The sequence below is a fragment of the Heterocephalus glaber genome, unplaced genomic scaffold (assembly GCF_053883595.1).
Source record: "Heterocephalus glaber isolate CG9 unplaced genomic scaffold, H.glaber_assembly_v1.0 deba00001444, whole genome shotgun sequence".
Taxonomy (NCBI): Eukaryota; Metazoa; Chordata; class Mammalia; order Rodentia; family Bathyergidae; genus Heterocephalus; species Heterocephalus glaber.
This window is the reverse complement of record NW_028258297.1, coordinates 26,363,341-26,381,958: the sequence shown is the minus strand read 5'-3', so window position 1 is coordinate 26,381,958 and position 18,618 is coordinate 26,363,341. Positions and strand designations below refer to the sequence as shown.

The 18,618-nt window shown below is 37.1% G+C and overlaps 1 protein-coding gene across 1 annotated transcript; it reads right to left on the bottom strand.

Moving 5' to 3' along the window:
- Clec1b (C-type lectin domain family 1 member B) lies at positions 1-5,869 on the bottom strand. Its single transcript, XM_004845878.3, has 6 exons — positions 5,578-5,869; positions 4,896-4,994; positions 3,783-3,908; positions 3,469-3,620; positions 2,153-2,259; positions 1-214 (listed from the first exon to the last, which is right to left on the bottom strand). Exons 1-6 carry the CDS (start codon positions 5,639-5,641, stop codon positions 70-72), a joined length of 693 nt encoding a protein of 230 aa, XP_004845935.1. The 5' UTR covers positions 5,642-5,869; the 3' UTR covers positions 1-69.
- Between the last annotated feature and the right edge of the window lie 12,749 nt (positions 5,870-18,618).

Sequence of the window (18,618 nt, the reverse complement as noted above, 5' to 3'; positions counted from 1 at the left end):
TTAGGATTCCTTCATCCAGAAATTTTATTATACAAACATTTGTCTTATACTATGTGCATCTTTTTTGCATTAAAGTAGTTGGTCCACATTTGTCATTCCAGCCTTCCTCTCACACATTAAATAATGTCTGTTCTTACAGAAGGTAGGGTAGATTTTCCCTTTATGAAAATAAGCACAATCCATATTTTCTCCTCCATCTTCGAAAAACTCAAGCCTGTGAATAAAAAAGGTAGAGTGCCTTCCTTTGAAAAATGAATAAACAACAGTGAAACTGTGAGTGAAGACCATTTTCATTACTGAGAAACTTCCAATCTGTTTGAGGTACAAAGCATGCACATACGAAAAGCCCTATTACAGTTTAATCAAGTTCCATAACTCAAAGTCAAGGAGCAAGTGAAGACCCAGTATAATGGAAGTCCAAAAGAAGAGACGAACACAGCTGTGATGTGATGACAAAGGCTCTAGCTACAAGATCAGACTAGTTTATATATGAAGGAAGAGTGGGGTTCAGATAAACAAGAGAAAAGATAGGAGATTCTTGTAGGGAAAGCAGTACACAATGTAGAAATAAGCTCAAGGAAAACAGCTCAATAAATACTTCTAAACTGAGAATTTACATTATTGGGTAGTAGATCTAAAATGGTAAGCTACAATGTAATTGCTCTTTAACTTGTCTGTATCATTTACTGGACTCCTTTTGCTGAGAATATTCTTTGGTTTATTTGCCAAATGTTTAAGGAATAGCAACTATGCTCCAAAATTGTTCAATGTACTGAGAATAGAGTGGTAAAGAAAGGCAAAGTCCCATTCTGGAAGGCTGAGATAAGAGAATCACAAGTTTGACCCCTGGCTGGGCAACTTAGTGACTGAGCAAGACTCTGCCTCAAAATAAAAACAGGAAAAAATGAAAATAAAAAAGTACTTGAGGTTGTGCAAAAGCCCTGGGTTCAATTCTCCATACAGCAATAAACAGAAAGAAAAAGATAAAGAAAAAGGAAGGAGAGAGGGAGAGAGAAAGAGAAAGGAGGGGGGGGAAGGGAACTGAATGTTGAGGAATTTAATGATACAATGGGGGTGCATTAGTAAGAAGCCTCAATAAATAGACAAGAAAACCTCAGAGTGATAAGAATTACATAGAAACAAAACAGTGACGATAGGCTAGCCAATAAAGACATGGGTTGAAGGGAAGGCAATTGAATTTGGGTAATTACAGTTAGCCTCACTGAAGAAGTGATATTTAAGCAGAGACTGAACTCACAGGGGAAGTCAGGCGTGGGGCTGTGGAAGCAGAACATTGAGGAGGAAAATGGCAAGGGCAAAAGCCTTAAAGAAAAACAGAAGGTTTGATTTGTTGAAAGAACAGGGAGAGATATTGTGCAAGAGGCAGCAAATGGCAGAACATAAAGGCCAAGTTTGGCGAGAGGCTTGCTTATACTGATGGTATCCTAGGTTCCAATCTCAAGTAAGAAATAAATATGAGTTGACCACACCTAAAAATTTAGGCAATGCTAAAATTGTATGAGTTTTGGTTATGAATTTAAACTTTAATGATAAAGAGGCTGCAGTTTTGATAAGGTGAGCCACAGGTGTTGAGCTTAGAGATTGGAAAGCATTTTGAAAACTTGACTGCTGATCCAATGGGGCCATTTGCTTGGATTGTCCGCAGAAGGGTAGAGTCTCAATCCATAAATATTAGAAACACCTTGCGGCTTGCAATGTACTGGATTCTTGGACAAAGGATAAAGAGTAGGAAAAGTCCAAAGAATTCTTAAGACACTAACTTTCAACTATAAAATAATGAAGATGACAATTTTGTTTTAAAATATGGGATGAGAGTGAGATCAAGTTGAATATAAACACGTACACATGCACACACACAAACATGCACACAGAATGTTCTAAAGGTAAAGTCAAACATAGAAATGAATGAAGAAAACAGAGAATAAAGGTAAATCATAGTTGAGATAAAGAGAATGAAAAAGAGAGAACTAGAGTTGTCTTGTGAGTGTCCCCTGGTTTGGAGTAGGCTGTTGCTTACAAAACCCATAATAGGATATAGACAAACACGTCATCTTTCAAGTGACTTGTACTGGAGAAAGGAAAGTCTCAGATTTCTAGGGCTGCCTTCTGTTCCATGTGTCCAGTGACTTACATATTTTTGGAGAGAACTGATCCATCGTCCCACATCCAGACCTTATCAGCATTCTGGCGGGATAATCCAACCCAACGAATGAAAACAGTCCTGTCTTTGATGTAATCCTATTGCAAACACAAACACATTTAATGGTCAGAATGCCTTCACAGCTTTTGGTAATGGAAAAGGCAAAGTCTTAATAAGATACTACACAGATCTAATATTTATTAGATTATATTCTATATAAATATTAATGGATTATACTTGACATTTAGAACTGTACCAATTTGAGTTGTTTCAGAATACAAATACCTTTCTTGACATACTTTTTATAGTTAGAAATTATTACTATTATCCAACATTCTAAATGTATTTGTTTTGTTCATTTCCTGTTGCCCCAACTAAAATATAAGCCTCTGGGAATTAGGGATTATTGTTTTATCAAATATATATGTCCATGTCCTGGAATAGGTACCACATAACTGTTAAATTAACAGACAAATAGGCAAACAATTAATTGATTGGTGACTAAATTAAAAAGTAGCCAAATGTCTCATGTCTCTCAATATGATTGGTAGGATCTGTACTTAGACAATAAAAAATGACTTGTGCTTCTTGACAGACGTAAGAGGCTAAGCATGACATTACACAGGAGATAATATGTCAGAGTCACATTCGGCTGCGTATTTCTTAAGGTCCAAAGCATCTATTACCTTGCTGTTAATTCTTGAGTTTTCCTTTGAAATATGTCCATATTATATAATTTACTATAGGACATGACAGGTAAACTCTACCTGAAATTTCACAATTCTTTATTCCTCAAAAAATGTATTACTTTTTCTCTTAATAATAAATCTTCAACTTGCCGTGAGGCTAGAGTAATAAAATTCAGAATATGCTTTTACATTTCCCATGAATCTCTTTAAAATGCAGTGAGATTTTAGGGCATTCTCCTGTTCTGCCTCAGTGGGAAGAATAGCTCATTTATCTGTTTTCTCCATGAGTCTGGGAGGAGCAAGCAGCTGAAGCAGCCTCCAGGATCCCAGAACGCTGAGCCGAATGACGTTCACCCCTGGGCTGACTCCCCCTGTCTGACTCACTGTGTGCTTCAGCTCCTAGGAAGGCACAAGCCAATTTCATTGATTAACTATGGCAATTCTGGGGAGGAACCTGGATTCAGAATTTGAGTTCTTTGATTTTTACTGAGATTGTGAGTTTCTTAGATTAGCAAAGACTACAAGATGTAAGAAAAAAAAATGCAAAAATCATCAAATGCTACATTTAAGATTTTTCTCTTTATTCCTCCAGAATATCTGACGTAAACCTCTGCTCACCAGAATGTTCTTGCTGGCAGTCTTCGTGAGGGTTGCATTCCGGTTGGAGCAATACCGCTTACTCTCTTCCCAGGTCAAATTGTGCCTGAAGAATCCATAGCAACTGTCCCCATGGTATCTCCAGTTTGTATCACAGGGACTGCATTTGTGATCTGAAGGAGAAACCGAGCATGGGGACCTCTTCCTTCTGAAGCTGCCTACTTTTCCAGCCCTCCCCCCAAGTGTTTCCTGACAATCTCAAGATTCTCTCCAGTTTCCATCACAGAAATACTCCTGGAGCTGGGGAGATGTGGAGGATACCAAAGCACACGTACCGGCACTGCGCTTTTGGTTTTCTTCCAGTTGTTGTATTATATGTTGGCAGAAATTCTTCGCTAAGTTTTGCACAGTGCCTGAGAGATTTTCCTTCTCAGCTTGTAGGTTATTTTGTTGTGTGACAGCTAGATGTGGAAATTAGATAAATTATAATTTGTAATCTGGATTATAAAGGTGATTCAAGGACTTTTCAATGAATTTTCACTTCAATAGAATGACCAATATATAAAGAGTTTACTAGAGACACATGAGTAAATGAACTGGAAATGGATGAGGGTGAAGGGGACCACGAAGAAAATAAGAAATGTGCAAGACACTTCAGTGATATCCAAAAGAACAAGTAAATTATTTAAAGGAGGCAATCATAAATATGAAACTCTCAAGATCAAATAACATTCCCAAACCAGTTGTTCTAACATTTCCTTATATACATGTTTGTAAGCAAACTTTACAGAACTGAATGACCTCAGTTATTTTCTGTTCTTCATGTAACACCAAAATGTTCATATAAGAAAGCATATTGGTTTCTTATTATGTGTAAAGTACTGTGATAGTTCCATAAATAAAACAGGATGAATCAACACTTCTAAACTAACCTATAAAAATAAACATACAACAAGCTTCAATGCAACATTGTAAGGCAATAAGATTTACAGGAAGTGAAAAATTATTTCAATAAACAAAAATGAGAAGGAGGATATTTTAAGGTAAAGGGAATAAATAGATCCAGCAAAATTCAAACACAAAGACATAGGATTTACTCATGAAATTCAGAAAATGTTGGATTGGCTGAGTCTCAAAGTTAGCAAGACAGAATGAAAGTGAAAAATGTTACAAAATGTAGTTTAGATCCATGCTGAGGAGAATCTTAAAGGCCAGTTTTAAATTCTTAAAGTAATTATAATTAATGAAAACATTTAAAGTGATTTTAATCAGAGGGAAAGTTAAGAGTTTTCCGTTCTTGAGACTGCATTGGCAACTATAGCAAGGATGGTTACTACACTGGGAAATAGAAAAAGAGCAAAAACCAAGAAGGTTACCAGGATACACCAAGACCCTTAGGTAGCTAGCACCTTCCTTGCTCAAATATTTGGCAAAGAATCAATACTTACACATAATCCCCAGGGCCACCAGAGCAGCAACCATCCCCAGGGACAAGATGAGCAGAATTAAAGACATCACACGCCACCAAGAAGAGGAGGCAGGGTCAACTGCAGGAGTATAATAAAGAAATAAGGAGCAGACATCTGTACCATCCCTGCCCTGTCTTCTCAGGATCTTGCAAGTATCCTGGCATCTCTGGCCTGTGTTCTCATTTTGATCATCAACAAAAAGCATAACCCTCTCCTATACCTCTTCCTATCACCGCTCCCAGGAGATTTTCCCTTTCTAAACCAAACTACAGGCCTTATATGTTAAGGTCTCTTGTGTTTGTCTTTTTGTGTGTTTGTTCACTTACATAAATAATTGCTTTTGTGAGCAACAACTGGGAAGTCATACCCATTTACTGACATTTAGAAAATGAAATTTTCAAACATTCCTTTCCCTTATCCCCTTGGCCTCTATTATCTTCATCATTAAATTCTAGGAGACATTGTAATATCCTCTGCTTGTATCTTTGCTGTTTATATTCTAAATATATCCCTCTGAGCCTATATGGACACTATGCAAATGCTTCAGAGAAAGAGTATCACTTAGTAAAAATAAATAAATAAATAACACTAAACATGCTATCCTTAGTACAGAAAAAGAAAACAGGATTGGCCCATTACACTAATTAATTTCCATTCTTACCTGAGGAGGGAGCTGGTTTTTGAGGCTTAATATTCAGGGTGATGTATCCATCCTCATCCTGCATGGCTTCCCTTGGACCGCGAGTGAGCTCAGAATTCAATGATTTTGCGAAATGCAGTGTCTACCCTTATAATTTCAGTGTCTGCCAGCGTCTGATCCTCCTGTCCCCCGGTAGAGTAGAACCATGTGAGCCAGGGCACATATTCTTTCTGTTTGTTTTTTGTTTTCCAGGAAGCCTTTTCATGGCTGTTCAGAGATACATAGCCCTTGAACACAAAAATGCAAGAATAATAATAACTTGTGGTAAAGGAGTAGATAGGGTATTTGTTTCCTGTTCTCCTTATCTTCGACTTTAAATGAAGGGATATGCCATCATGTGCATCCTTTCAAGGAACAAAAGTTCATGCTGTGTCTTAACCCTTGGAAAGCTTAAGTCATAGTGCTTAATTTCTTTGGTTCTTTTCTCCTCTCATTGTGACTTACCATTGCTCTTTGAATCTTTGATAACTCCTGCTACAGCCACAGGTACAGGGTTTTATCTAAGTATATGTACATTACAACCCCTTCATTATGACTTATTTCTGTTAGAAATATGCAATGTGAAAATAAAGAATTACAGGTCAAAAAAGCTTGTGATAACATTCAGTCTTAAGTTAGCTCTCCCCTTCTTCATATGCTATAAATATAAGCTGAGCTACTCAGCAAAAAGTAACTGGAGAAGTGCAAGGAGAGATAAGATGTAACAAAATTTTCTTCCTCCTTTTTTCCATTAAGTTTATTGGTACATCTTAGGCATACATTATGATCACATTCAACATTGGGAATTTGTATCTGTATATGATGTATCTCGGTACTTGTTTTTAGCCCAGTCCCCTACTCTCCCTTCCACCCCTCCACCCCTCCCTATTTACAAAAAGTTTATTTCCATTTTTTCCTTCTTTTCTTGTATTTTTTTATTTCCCTTCCTTCATCCCCCTATCTACTTCCCCTTCCCTATTGGTCCTTTTCTTCCTATTTTACATTATCTATTATACATTTTGGTCCTCATCTACACTTTTAGTTTCTCACACCAGAGAAACTATTTGGTATTTACACATATGTGTCCTATTTATTTCACTTAAGAGTATGGCCTCAATGTGCATCCATTTAGCTATGAATGTCTCTAGTTTGTCACTCTTTATGGCTGAGTAGTACTCCATTTTATAAAAAACCCTACATGTTCTTTATCCAGTCACCAGTTGATGGGTGCTTGGGCTTTTTCCAAGATTTAGCTATTACAAACTGTGCCACTATAAATATGGGTATGCATATATCGCTGTGGTATGATTCTTTTCATTCTTTTGAAAAGATACCCAGCAGAGGAATAGCTGGGTCAAATGGGACTTCTAATCTTAGTTCTCTGAGGAATCTCCAGACTGACTGCCACAGTGGTTGCACCAGTCTACACTCCCATCAAGAGTGGAAAAGTGTTCCTTTCTCCCCACACCCCCGCCAGCATTTGTAATTGGTTGATTTCTTGATAGCAGCCATTCTTTCTGGACTGAGGTGAAATCTCAGAATTGTTTTCATTTGCATCTTTCGAATGAACAATGATGTTGAACATTTTTTCATATGTTTCTTTACTATTTCTACCACTTCATCTACTTCTTCATTTCAGATGCCCATTTTTGGATCAGGTCTTTAAATTTGGGAAGTCTGATTTCTGTAAATTCTTTATATATTTTAGATACTAGACCTTGTCTGAGGAACAAATGGTAAAATTTTTTTTCCCACATTGTGGATTGTCTCTTCACTCTGTTGGTGGTTTCTCTTGCTGTGCAGAAAGCTTTTTAATCAGATGAGATCCTAGTTGTTGATTCTTTGTGCTAGTTTCCATGCAATTGAGGTTTCGTTCATAAAGTCTTTTCCCATGCCAATATCTTCAGGAGTTCTACCTAACTTATCTTTTAGCAGGTTTAGGGTTTCTGTTTTAATATTTAGATCTTTGATCCATTTTGATATTAGTTTAGTGCATGGTGAAAGATATAGATCTAGTTTTAATCTTTTGCATGTTGAAATCCAGATCCTCAGCACCCTTTGTTAAAGAGGCTATCTTTCCTCCAGTGAGGGTGTTTGGCTCCTTTGCTGAAGATGAGGTAGCTAAGTGTGTCTGGAGTTGTTTCTGCATCTTCTAATCCATTCCATTGATCCTCAGGTCTGTTTCTTTGCCAGTACCATGCTGTTTTTATCACAGTATCTTTGTAGTAGTTTCAAGTTGGGGATTATGATACCCTCTGCCTTGTTGTTACTGCCTAGAATTGCTTTTGCTATTCTAGGTCTCTTCTTGTTCCAAATGAATTTTTGGATTGTTTTCTCTAGTTCTGTGAAATACGCTGTTGGAATTTCAATCAAGATTGCATTAACTCTATATAGAGGTTTTCATTATATTGGTTCTTCCTATCCAAGAACAAGGGTATTCTTTCTATTTTCTGATATTTTCTATGATCTCTTTATTCAGAGTACTGTGGCTTTCAGAGTAGAGATCTATTACTTCCTTCATAAGATTGATTCCTAGCTATTTCATTTTTTTGCTGCTATTGTGAAAGGAGTTGTTTCTCCATTTCCTCTCTCAGTGAACCTGTTGTTCATGTACAGGAAGACTATTGATTGTTGTGTGTTAACCTCGTATCGAGCTACTCTACAGAATCTGGTTGTTGAGTGTAGAAGACTTTTGGTGGAGGTCTTGGGGTCTTCTATATACAGTATCATGTCATTTGCAAACAATGACAATTTAAATTCTTCATTTCCTATCGTTATTTCTTTCATTTCTTTCTCTTGTCTAATTGCTGTGGCTAATATTTCCAGAACAGGAAGTGGTGATAGTGGACATCCTTGTCTTGTTCCTGACTTTACATTGAAAGATTTCAGTTTTTGACCATTTAGCATGACATTGGCTATTGATTTTTCATAGATGGCTTTTATCAGCTTGAGATAAAGACTATTCCAATTTTCTGTAGGGTTTTTATCATAAATGTGTGTTGGATTTTGTCAAATGTTTTTTCTGCATCTGTTGAGATGATCATACGGTTTTTGTCCTTGGCGCTATTGATACAGTATATTACTTTTATTGATTTGTATATGTTGAACCATCCCTGCCATCCCTGGGATGAATCCCACTTGATCAGGGTGTATGATCTTCTTGATGATCTTCTGCATTCTATTTGCCAGTATCTTATTGAGGATTTTTGCATCTATGTTCATTAGGGAGATTGGCCTATAGTTCTCTTTTTCGGTTGGGTCTTTCTCTGCTTTGGGGATCAAGATGATGCTTGCTTCCAGGAATGAATTTGGGAGTATTGCTTCTCTTTCAATTTCATTGAAGAGTTTAAACAGTACTGCCAATAGTTTCTTTCTAAATGTCTTGTAGAATTCAGCATTGAAGCCATCAGGACCCGGGCTTTTCTTACTTGGTAAGTTTTTAATTAAATTTTCATTTTCATTGATTGATTCTAGGTTGTTTAGAATTTTTAGGTCTTCTTCATTCAACTTTGCTAATTCATATGTATCTAGAAATCTATCTATTTCTTCTGTGCTTTCTATCTTATTGGAGTACAGGTTCTCAAAGTAGGTATTGATGATCCTCTGGATTTCTGCTGGGTCTTGTGTAATTTCATCATTTTCATTCCTAATTGCATGGATGTGGGCCTTTTTGTTCCTTTTTTTTTTTTTTTGATAAGGCTGGCTAAAGCTTTGTCAATTTTGTTTATTCTTTTGAAGAATTAACTCTTTGCTTCACTGATTTTTTTGTATCATTCTCTTAGTCTCCATTGCATTGATTTCTGCTCTGATCTTTATAATTTCCTCCCTTGTATAAGCTTTGGGTTCGTATTGCTCTTCTTTTTCTAGATGCTTGAGGTTCAGCATTAGATTGTTTACTTGAGCTCGCTCTATTTTCTTAATATGGGTATTCACTGCTATGAATTCTCCTCGTAAGACTGCTGTCATTGTGTCCCATAAATTCTGGTATGTTGTATTCACATTTTCATTTAATTGTCAAAACTGTCTAATTTTTTCTTTAATTTCTTGTTATTCAGCAGGGTGTTATTCAATTTTGATGTGTTTATGAAGTTCTTGTGGCTTCTTTTGCTATTGATCTCCAATTTCATTGCACTATGATCTGATAATATACAGGGAATAACTTCAATTCCTTTGTATTTACTTAAACATGTTCTGTGAGCAAGTATGTGGTCTATTTTGGCCAATGACCCTTGTGTAGCTGAGAAGAATGTGTATTCTGATTTTATAGAGTGGAACACTAAACACCTATTAAGTCCATTTGTTCAAGAGTTTGTTTGAGTTCTTGTATTTCATTGATGATTTTTTTGTCTAATTGATCTATTTGTGATAGTGGAGTATTGAGGTCCCCCCACTATTATTGTATTAATGGTTACTTCATTTTTCATGTCTGTTAATATTTGTTTTATATATTTGGCTGCACTAATATTTGGTGCATATATATTTATGATTGTCATCTCTTTCTCTTGGACTGTTTCCTTTACAAGAATGTAGTGACCTTCTTTCTCTCTCTTAATTAGTTTGGTTTGAAATCCTCTTTGTTGGCAAATAGGATAGCTGCTCCTGCTTTTTTCAGGTTCTTGATACATGGAGTATTGTTTTCCACCCTTTAACTTTCATTCTATGAATTTCTTTTTGAGTTGTGTTTCTTCTGTGTAACATATTGTTGGATCTTGCTTCTTGATCCATTCTGCCAGTCTATTTCCTTTGATTGGTGAATTGAGACCATTAACATTGATGGTTATAACTGATATGTATTGACTTATCCTTCTCATGATATTTTCCTGTTGTTGGTTCCCTCTCCCTTGCATTTAATTTCTTATCTTGCCTGATATATTCCTTCTGTTGGGATTCATGGAGTTGTGACCCTCATTGTCTTACCCTAGGATATTATTTAGAATTTTTTGGAGTGCTGGTTTGGCATTCATGAAGTTCCTCAGGTGTTCTTTGTGATGAAAGTATCTTATTTCTCCATCGATTTTGTATGTGGTTTTTTTCTTGTTTTTTTTTTTTTTTTTGGTACCGGGGATCAAACTCAGGACCTTGCACTTGTGAGGCAGGCGCTGAAACCACTGAGCTAAATCCCCAGGCCTCTCCATTGATTTTGAAAGATAGATTTTCAGGATACATTAATCTGAGTTGAAGGTTGTTTTCTTTCAGGGCTTGAATATTTCACTCTATGCTTTCCTTGACTTGAGGGTTTTTGTTGAAAAGTCTGATGTGATTCTAATGGGGTTTCCTTTGTATGTGATTTGTTTCTTTTCTTTAACTGCTTTTACTACTTTGTTCTTGTGTTGGATCTTTGGTATCTTTATTATTATATGCCTAGGTGTGGATTTCTTTTTGGTTCATTGCTAGCTGGAGTTCTATATGCCTCACTTATATCTATGTCAAATTCTTTTTCCCTCTTTGGGAAATTTTCTGTGATTACTTCTGTGAGAAGTTTATTTATGTCTTTTGTGCTCTCTCCTACTCCTTCACTGACTCCAATCAATCTTAAGTTATTCTTTTTTGCATCATACAGTGGCTACTGAATTGATTTCTCATGGTCCCTTGCTATTTTGAAGAAGTCTTTCTTTTCATTTTTGCTAGCCACTAACCTGCCTTCTGAATCTGAAATTTTGTTCTGACATTTATTTATTCTGCTGTGGCAACTTTCAATGGAGTTTTAATTTCTTGGATATGTGCTTGGATGTGTCTTATGTTTTCCATTTCTTTCCTATATTGAGTATTCATGAAGTCTATCATTTTCCTCAGCTCCTCTAGTTTTTAAAATCTGTATATACTCTAGAGTTATTAATCATATCTTCATTATGGCCACCATCTCTGGTGTTAACTCAGAAATTATTTCTGATTTCATTTTTTCCAGAGTCTCTTTCATTTCCTCCCTTATTATCAGTTCAGGGAATCTAAGTGGTTGTTTTTAGATTGTTCCATCTCTCTGCTTCCTGGATTTGCTTTTGGTGATCTAGAAGTCTGAGTTTGCATCTTGTTTAGGTGTCTTCTCATTTCTATTTTGTTGTTTTTGTTGATAATGATGTTTCTGGTTTAATTCCTGGCTTGATGTTTGTATATTATTTATTGTGAGTATCTTTATTGTCAGTATTTAAAACCCATAGGAATTGACTACTTCTCTGAGGTGTCTTCCAGGTATTGCTGGTCTTTTGAGTTTTGAGCCTGTAATGACCCTTAGACAATCTCAGTTTCAGTATATCATGAAGAACAACTGACTAAAGCAATCAGGATACCTTGGCGAAAGTAATGCAATCAACATCAACAAGAGCATCAAATACAGCTTAGAAAATGACAAATTGTAGTAACTATTTATTTGTCACCCTCTACTGTTTAGGTGACTTCTCATTTCTATTTGTTGTTGTTGTTAATGATTTGGTTTAATTCCTGGCTTAGTGTTTATATATTGTTTATTGTGAGTATCTTTTGTGTGGTATTTAGAACCTGTAGGGAATGACTACTTCTCAGAGGTGTCTACCAGGCAGAGCTGGTCTTTGGGTTTTGAGTCTGTAATGATGCTTAGGCAATCTCAGTCTCGGTATACCAAGAACAACTGACTGAAGCAATCAGGATACCTTGGCCAAAGTAATGCAATCAGCATCAACAATAGCATCAAACACAGCTTAGAAAATGACAAATTGTGGTAACTATTCATCTGCCACCCTCTACTGCCTGAACTAGACTTGAAGTTATATATCATAATCTAGTAACAACTGGATATATGTTTGCAATAAATAAGCCCTACAATATAGCAAATTTACCTTCTGGGAAGAGGACTTAGTAGGAGTTGGGGGTTGAGGGATAGAGAAATAGAAAGAAAGGGGAAGGTTAGTAATAGGGCTAGAGGATACAGGAAGATCCTGTAAACTTTGGGAAACTGGTAAAGACAGGAGGGAAAGAGAGAAGGATGGAACAAAAGCAAGAACAAACTAATGCAGCAGAAGAACTAAAAACTGTATTCACGCTCTTATAGAAATAAGAACAATCAACAAAAAAATGAGATGGAAAAAACAGGGACAAGAAAGGAGAGAACTGAAGAAGAAGAAAGGACTAGAAAAGCAAAGAGATGAAGAAAGAAAAAAAAGAGGGAAAGAAAAAGAAAAAAATCCATTTCAAGGCATATCTGTTTTATCCCCGGTAGACAATGTGGGCAGCAGCTTGCAGATCTGAGCAAGCTGTAGTAGTTCACTGAGATTCAGGTTGGTTTCTGGTTATAAGGCTGGAAGTGAGCTCCCTGCCCTCCTATGAGGTTGAACTCTGCACAGTTCTGCTTTACGTTCCAGCCATTCCTCTGGGTTCCCAACCACTCACCAACCATTGTAGTCTGCTGGGTCTTTATTGCAGTGGCTATCTTCACTCTCCTGCTGAGCTTCAATTCTCAGCCACCAGCCTCAGAGAGGCTTTCTTTCTACTGCTCACCACTCCACCATCTTCTTGAGCTTGGAACAATGGTCTTTCTGCTATCTGCCATTGTCTGGACCTACCCTTCGCTCTTGCTGTCAGCCCACTGCTGATGGCAGGCAGCAGGCGGCCTAAGGCCAGTGTGCTGCACCGGGCAACAAAGAAATGGCTCACTGGCAGACAGGCAGGCCCCAGGCAGAGGGCGGGCCCAGGGAAGTTGAAGAAATGGTGCACATCTTCCTTTTACAAAATCCTTTGTCTTTGTTAACTGTCTTTTAACAATTCTACATGACTTTTACTAATATGTTTTATTTCCACTTGAGTATTATCTTCTCTCCCTTTTCTTCATTTAGTAAACTGGGTCTTTAAAAAAAATTTCCTTCATTCCAAATTCCTTGATGAGACTGAATGTGGAATAAAAACCATTATCAATGTAATAGTTTACATATTAAAAGCTACTTTAAAATTTTTTTTTTGATACCAGGGATCGAACTCGGGACCTTGCACTTGCAAGGCAAGCGGTAGAACCACTGAGCTAAATCCCTGGCCCAAAAAGCTACTTTTACATGAAATGTCTTTTTTATTTTAAATAAAATATTTAATATTGCATTTTAGACATTGACACTGGTGCTTAGTATTCATGAAAATAGTCATGTACTGGCCTTGGTAAAGTCACAGAGCAGTCTGGAACCTGGACTACCTAAAGTTTATTTTCTAACATTTAGGAGATCTCCTACCCTACTGCCAACCAGCTCACATTCCTTTCCCTCTTCCTTACTTCATGCTTTTCCATAACAAGTCACTGTCAGACATATAATCATCACACGTGTGCCTTTGGGTTGGTTTGCTGAAGCATCATTCTGAGTACTTGGGCAATTGCAAGAGTTTCTTTCATTTTAAAGATCATCTAGAATAATTCAAACTCACTTTAGCTTTTCAAAAAAAAAGCGATAGCTTGCCACAACCCACACAGTGTAGGATTTGAAGCCAGGGGGAGTGGTAGAAGATGAAGAAGAAAGGAAGAAACCATGACTATTCTTGAAGTTTGGGACGAGGTGGAACCATAGCTTGTCGGGAGTAATGGTCACCTGGAGCACCACACGCTCTTTATTTATAGTGGAAGGCAAACAGGAAGAGAAGGCGGGACAAACAGTGCTCCGTGGCCTCCATGGCCTAGGCGGAATGTAGTGTGATTGTTTTATGATCGGGGCATGTGTGGGAAGGAAAGAGGGAAGGACACACAATGTAACTGTCTCCTGGGGCTGTGCCATCCAGGGTCTACAATATTAGTCAAGCAGACTGTGCCTGTTTGCCTATCTAGTCTATGGAGGAGAAAAGGAGTAGGGATTGGGTGAAGGGCCACCTTCAAGCTCCGCCCTCAGCAATAACAGCCTCTATGCCTTTACCAGTTACCTTTGAGGTAGGTACTATACTTATGCAAATTTTACTAACAAGAAAGATACAACATACAAATTAGATAAATTGTCCAAAGTCTTAGGGCATGTAATTATTAGTTCAGTATTTGAATCAATCGATATGTCTTAGCGTTTTATTTAAACCAAGATATCTTACTATCTTAATCAAGTGATTAGGATACACATTTCTTTTTTGTTTTGTTTTGTTTTGTTTGTTTGTTTGGGGGTTTTTTGGTACCGGGGATCGAACTTGGATCCTTGTGCTTGCGAGGCAGGCGGCGGAAACACTGAGCTAAATCTCCGAGCTAAATCCCCGGTCCAAGATACACATTTCTAATTGAATTTCATCCTCTGTCTCCTCCTTGTGGCCATTTGTTTCTCTGTTTTTCATTTTTCTTTGGGTTTTGATATTGTGGGCTTTCACTTTTCTCTATTCCCTTTCTCATAAATAATTCAGAATTCATTCACATTCTGACCATTCTCTGGGCCCTAACCTTTAGGGTGCTCTTCCTAACTATCTTGAGATAGGCATAATGTGTGAGTATGGAATGATTTCTGAAGAATAGAGTGAGAATATAACCCAGCATTTCTTTTAATATATTCTAAATAAAAAAATATTCTACATTTGACAGCTATGTCCTGTTATTTTTTGTGGTGAATAGTATTATCTGATGGATTTAACTCACATGAGAGCAGCAGGAGAAGTCGAGGTGATTCCAAGTTTTTGGCTGAGGAGTTCTCACCATGGAGTTGACATTTACTGAGATGGCGGCAACATTTGGAAAGGGTCTCTCATTTTTTTGATGTAAGTTTGAAATCTAAATAAATACACCAGGAATCCAGCCAGCTGAGTGGTCCTGGAGATTAAGCGTGGATTTGGGGATATTAATTTGGACACTGTCAATATGCTGTTGTTACATCAAGCCATAAATCTAGATGCGCTCAACCAGTAATGTGAATAAGATAAAGGAGGACCAGGAACTAAACTCTGGGACACAGTATTTTGAAATTGGTGAAGGAGGAGTCAATGAATCTGATGGGGAAGTGGGAATGAGTGAAGTAAAAGGGAAACCAGGAGAATGGTGCCCTGGGGACCAAAGCATTTAGAAGAAGACAGTGTTCTAAGAAAAGGGAATGATAAGTTATGTCAGTGCTGCTTATCGGGTGAGAATATGAATCTCAAGAACACCCATTGGATGTGTTGATATGAATGTTAATGTTGACTTTGACAGGAACATGTTTTGTAGAAATAGCGAGGGGAAAAAGACTAATTAAAATGGGTTCGGGAAAAATAGGAGGAGAAAGGAGGAATAAATAGCTTTTCGAGCCCCTTTGTTATTAAGAATATTATAAAAATGGGGTCACAGTGTGTTGGGAATGCACAAGCTAAGTTTTGTGCTTGTTTTTGAAATGGAGAATATTATATCATATTTTTAGGATGAAGCAAGTGAATGGGTAGAGATTTTTAAAAGGGAAAATTGATAATATCAGAGAAAGAAAAATGGAGAAAGTTGCAAGTTCAAAATCTTTGAGTGGGTAGAAAGGATGGATTTTAAAAGACAGGTGGAGATTAATCAAAGATAAAAGGTGGTAGTAAAATGTAATCATTATTGGGAAAGATACCACATTCCTTACAGATGGAGACGTTTTTACATATTTAGTTGGCAGAACAGAAGGAAATCTCTTCAGATTGTTTTCATTTTCTAAAGATAATTGAAAAGCAGATCATGAGTTGAACTTGAGAAAAGGGAAAAGTAATTTAAGAATTGCTAATAATTTTAGGACTTTAGTAGAAAACATTGATTAGTAAGAATGTTGAGATGTTACAGTGCAAAAACATAAAATAAGACCAGTTGATATGATCATTCACTGCTCATAAGACGTATGGTACAAATAGAGCTGTACTGAAAACAGAAAACAGAAACAATCTGTCTGAAGGTAAATAGGTAAAACTCTTGGAAACACACAGGCAAGGGCTTTCTGAACTGAACCCCAATTGCACAAGAAATTGTACTAAGAATCAACACATGGGATCATATTGAATATAAAAATTCTGCACAGCAAAGGAAACAACAAAAGAATGAAGAGATGATCTACAGAATGGGAAAAAATTGCCAGCTGTTCCTTAGACAGAGAACTAATAATTTAAAATATATAAATAACTCAAAATTTACAGCCCCCAAAATAAAAGACCCAGTCAAAATTGGGCTGCTGCAATAAATACACAATTCTCAGAAGAAGTGCAAATGGAAATAAATGCATGAAAAAAATGTTCAACATTGCTGGCCATTGAAGAAACGCAGATTAAAACTACACAGAATCTGTCTTGCTCCAGAAAGAATGGCTACCATCAAGAAGTCAAATAATAATACTGGCAAGGCTGGAGGGGAAAATACTCTTCTCCACTGTTTATGGGAATGTGAGCTAGTAAAACCATCATGGAAATCTCTATGGAGATCTTGAAAAAACTAAAAGATATAGGGCTGAGGATTTAGCTCTGTGACACCGCATCTGCCTTGCAAGCGCAAGGTCCTGAAGTTCGTCCCCGGTACCAAAAAAACCAAAACCCCAAAACCGCCAAAAACTAAAGGTTGAAATTCTTTTTGACTGAGCTATTCCCTTCTAGGTATCTTCTCCAAGATATGATATTTACAGTGACACATACATACCCACATTTATATCAACAGGTCATATAATAGCTAAATCTTGCAGGTGGCCTGTATGTCCATGAACAGAGAGATGGATAAATAAAATGTGGCATTTATACAAAATAGAGCACTACTCCACCATAAAGAAGGATAAACTTGAGTCATTTGTAGGAAAATGGATGCACCTTGAGTTCATAGTAAAATAAATTAGACACAAGTTTAAATTCAAATATTGCATGATTTCTCTTACATAAGAGAAAAAAAAGAATTGAGATGTGTTATGTACATGTACCAACTCTTCACAGGAATGTAATCATTATCTAACATAAACATGTACTAATAAATATAACAACTAATAAAGAAATATAAATAAATTATAGAGGCTGACAGCCTAATGACCCTCATATCATCCCCCACATCCAGTGTTCTGTATAGGTAATCCAATTATTCCAGCACTATTTATAATTATGATTGCCTGAAAGTCCACCTTTTGATTCTTCAACCCTGAAAGATGCATGTTTTCTATTAGAGTTTCAGCTGCCAGGCCACATAATGACTGTGAGCTGCCTTAACATTAAAGAGACTTACCCAATCAAAAATAAAATAAAAAACAAAAAACACCATACCACACGTCTGTCTCATTCTTTCCAGAATCAGGCTGCTTTTTTGCTCTCCTGAAACTTCAGGTAATGATTTTAAAAATCTTGTCATAGAGAATTAGTTATCTGAAGGAGAACTATTCTGCTGGGCACTTAGTCATCCATAGTGGAAGGGAACTCCTGCATATCCAACTTTAACATCTATTAAGTCCTTCTCCATGCTCACCTTTTCACGCCCTCACCTTTCCCCACACATCCGTGTTTGGGTTACTTCTAGCAGCTACCAGATATGAGCCACTCAGCTCTTGCTGTCTCATCTCTACTTGATGTGATTGAGAGCAAACTAAATCTACTCTCTCTATAAAGAATTATCTCATTTTAGGCTCATAAAGTAGACAACTTGACTCTCTTTTCTTATATTGAGGATGGCTCTCAGGACCTTTGCACTGTGCTACCTCAACATTTTGAGATAGAGCCTCTCTAAGTCACTAAATTGCCCAGCCTGGGCTTGAATTTAAGATCCTCTTGCTTCAGCCTCTCAGAGTGCTGGTATTACAGGCATGTACCTCCATGCCCTTCTCAGCTTGATTCTTTTCAAATATTCAAAGCAGCCTAAGGATCATGGGAAATCCCCATGAAACTAAAATTTCTGCTGTCTCCATGTGCCTCACATCAAGGAATAATGCTGTTGTAGTTTGAGATCTGCAACATTGTAATTCCTCAAAAGAATACTGGGCTCTTCTCACTTTCAGTGCCAAGGTACTGACTGTCATTCTGTCCTTGTCGAGAGTCAGTGGGGTGTGTCTTAGGACAATGTCTATGTAAAAGCTCCTAGCCTTGAAAAGAACACCCTCACCCAGGCCTTAAAATATTGAAACATTTCCATAATTTGTAGTAGTGCTTTCTTCTACA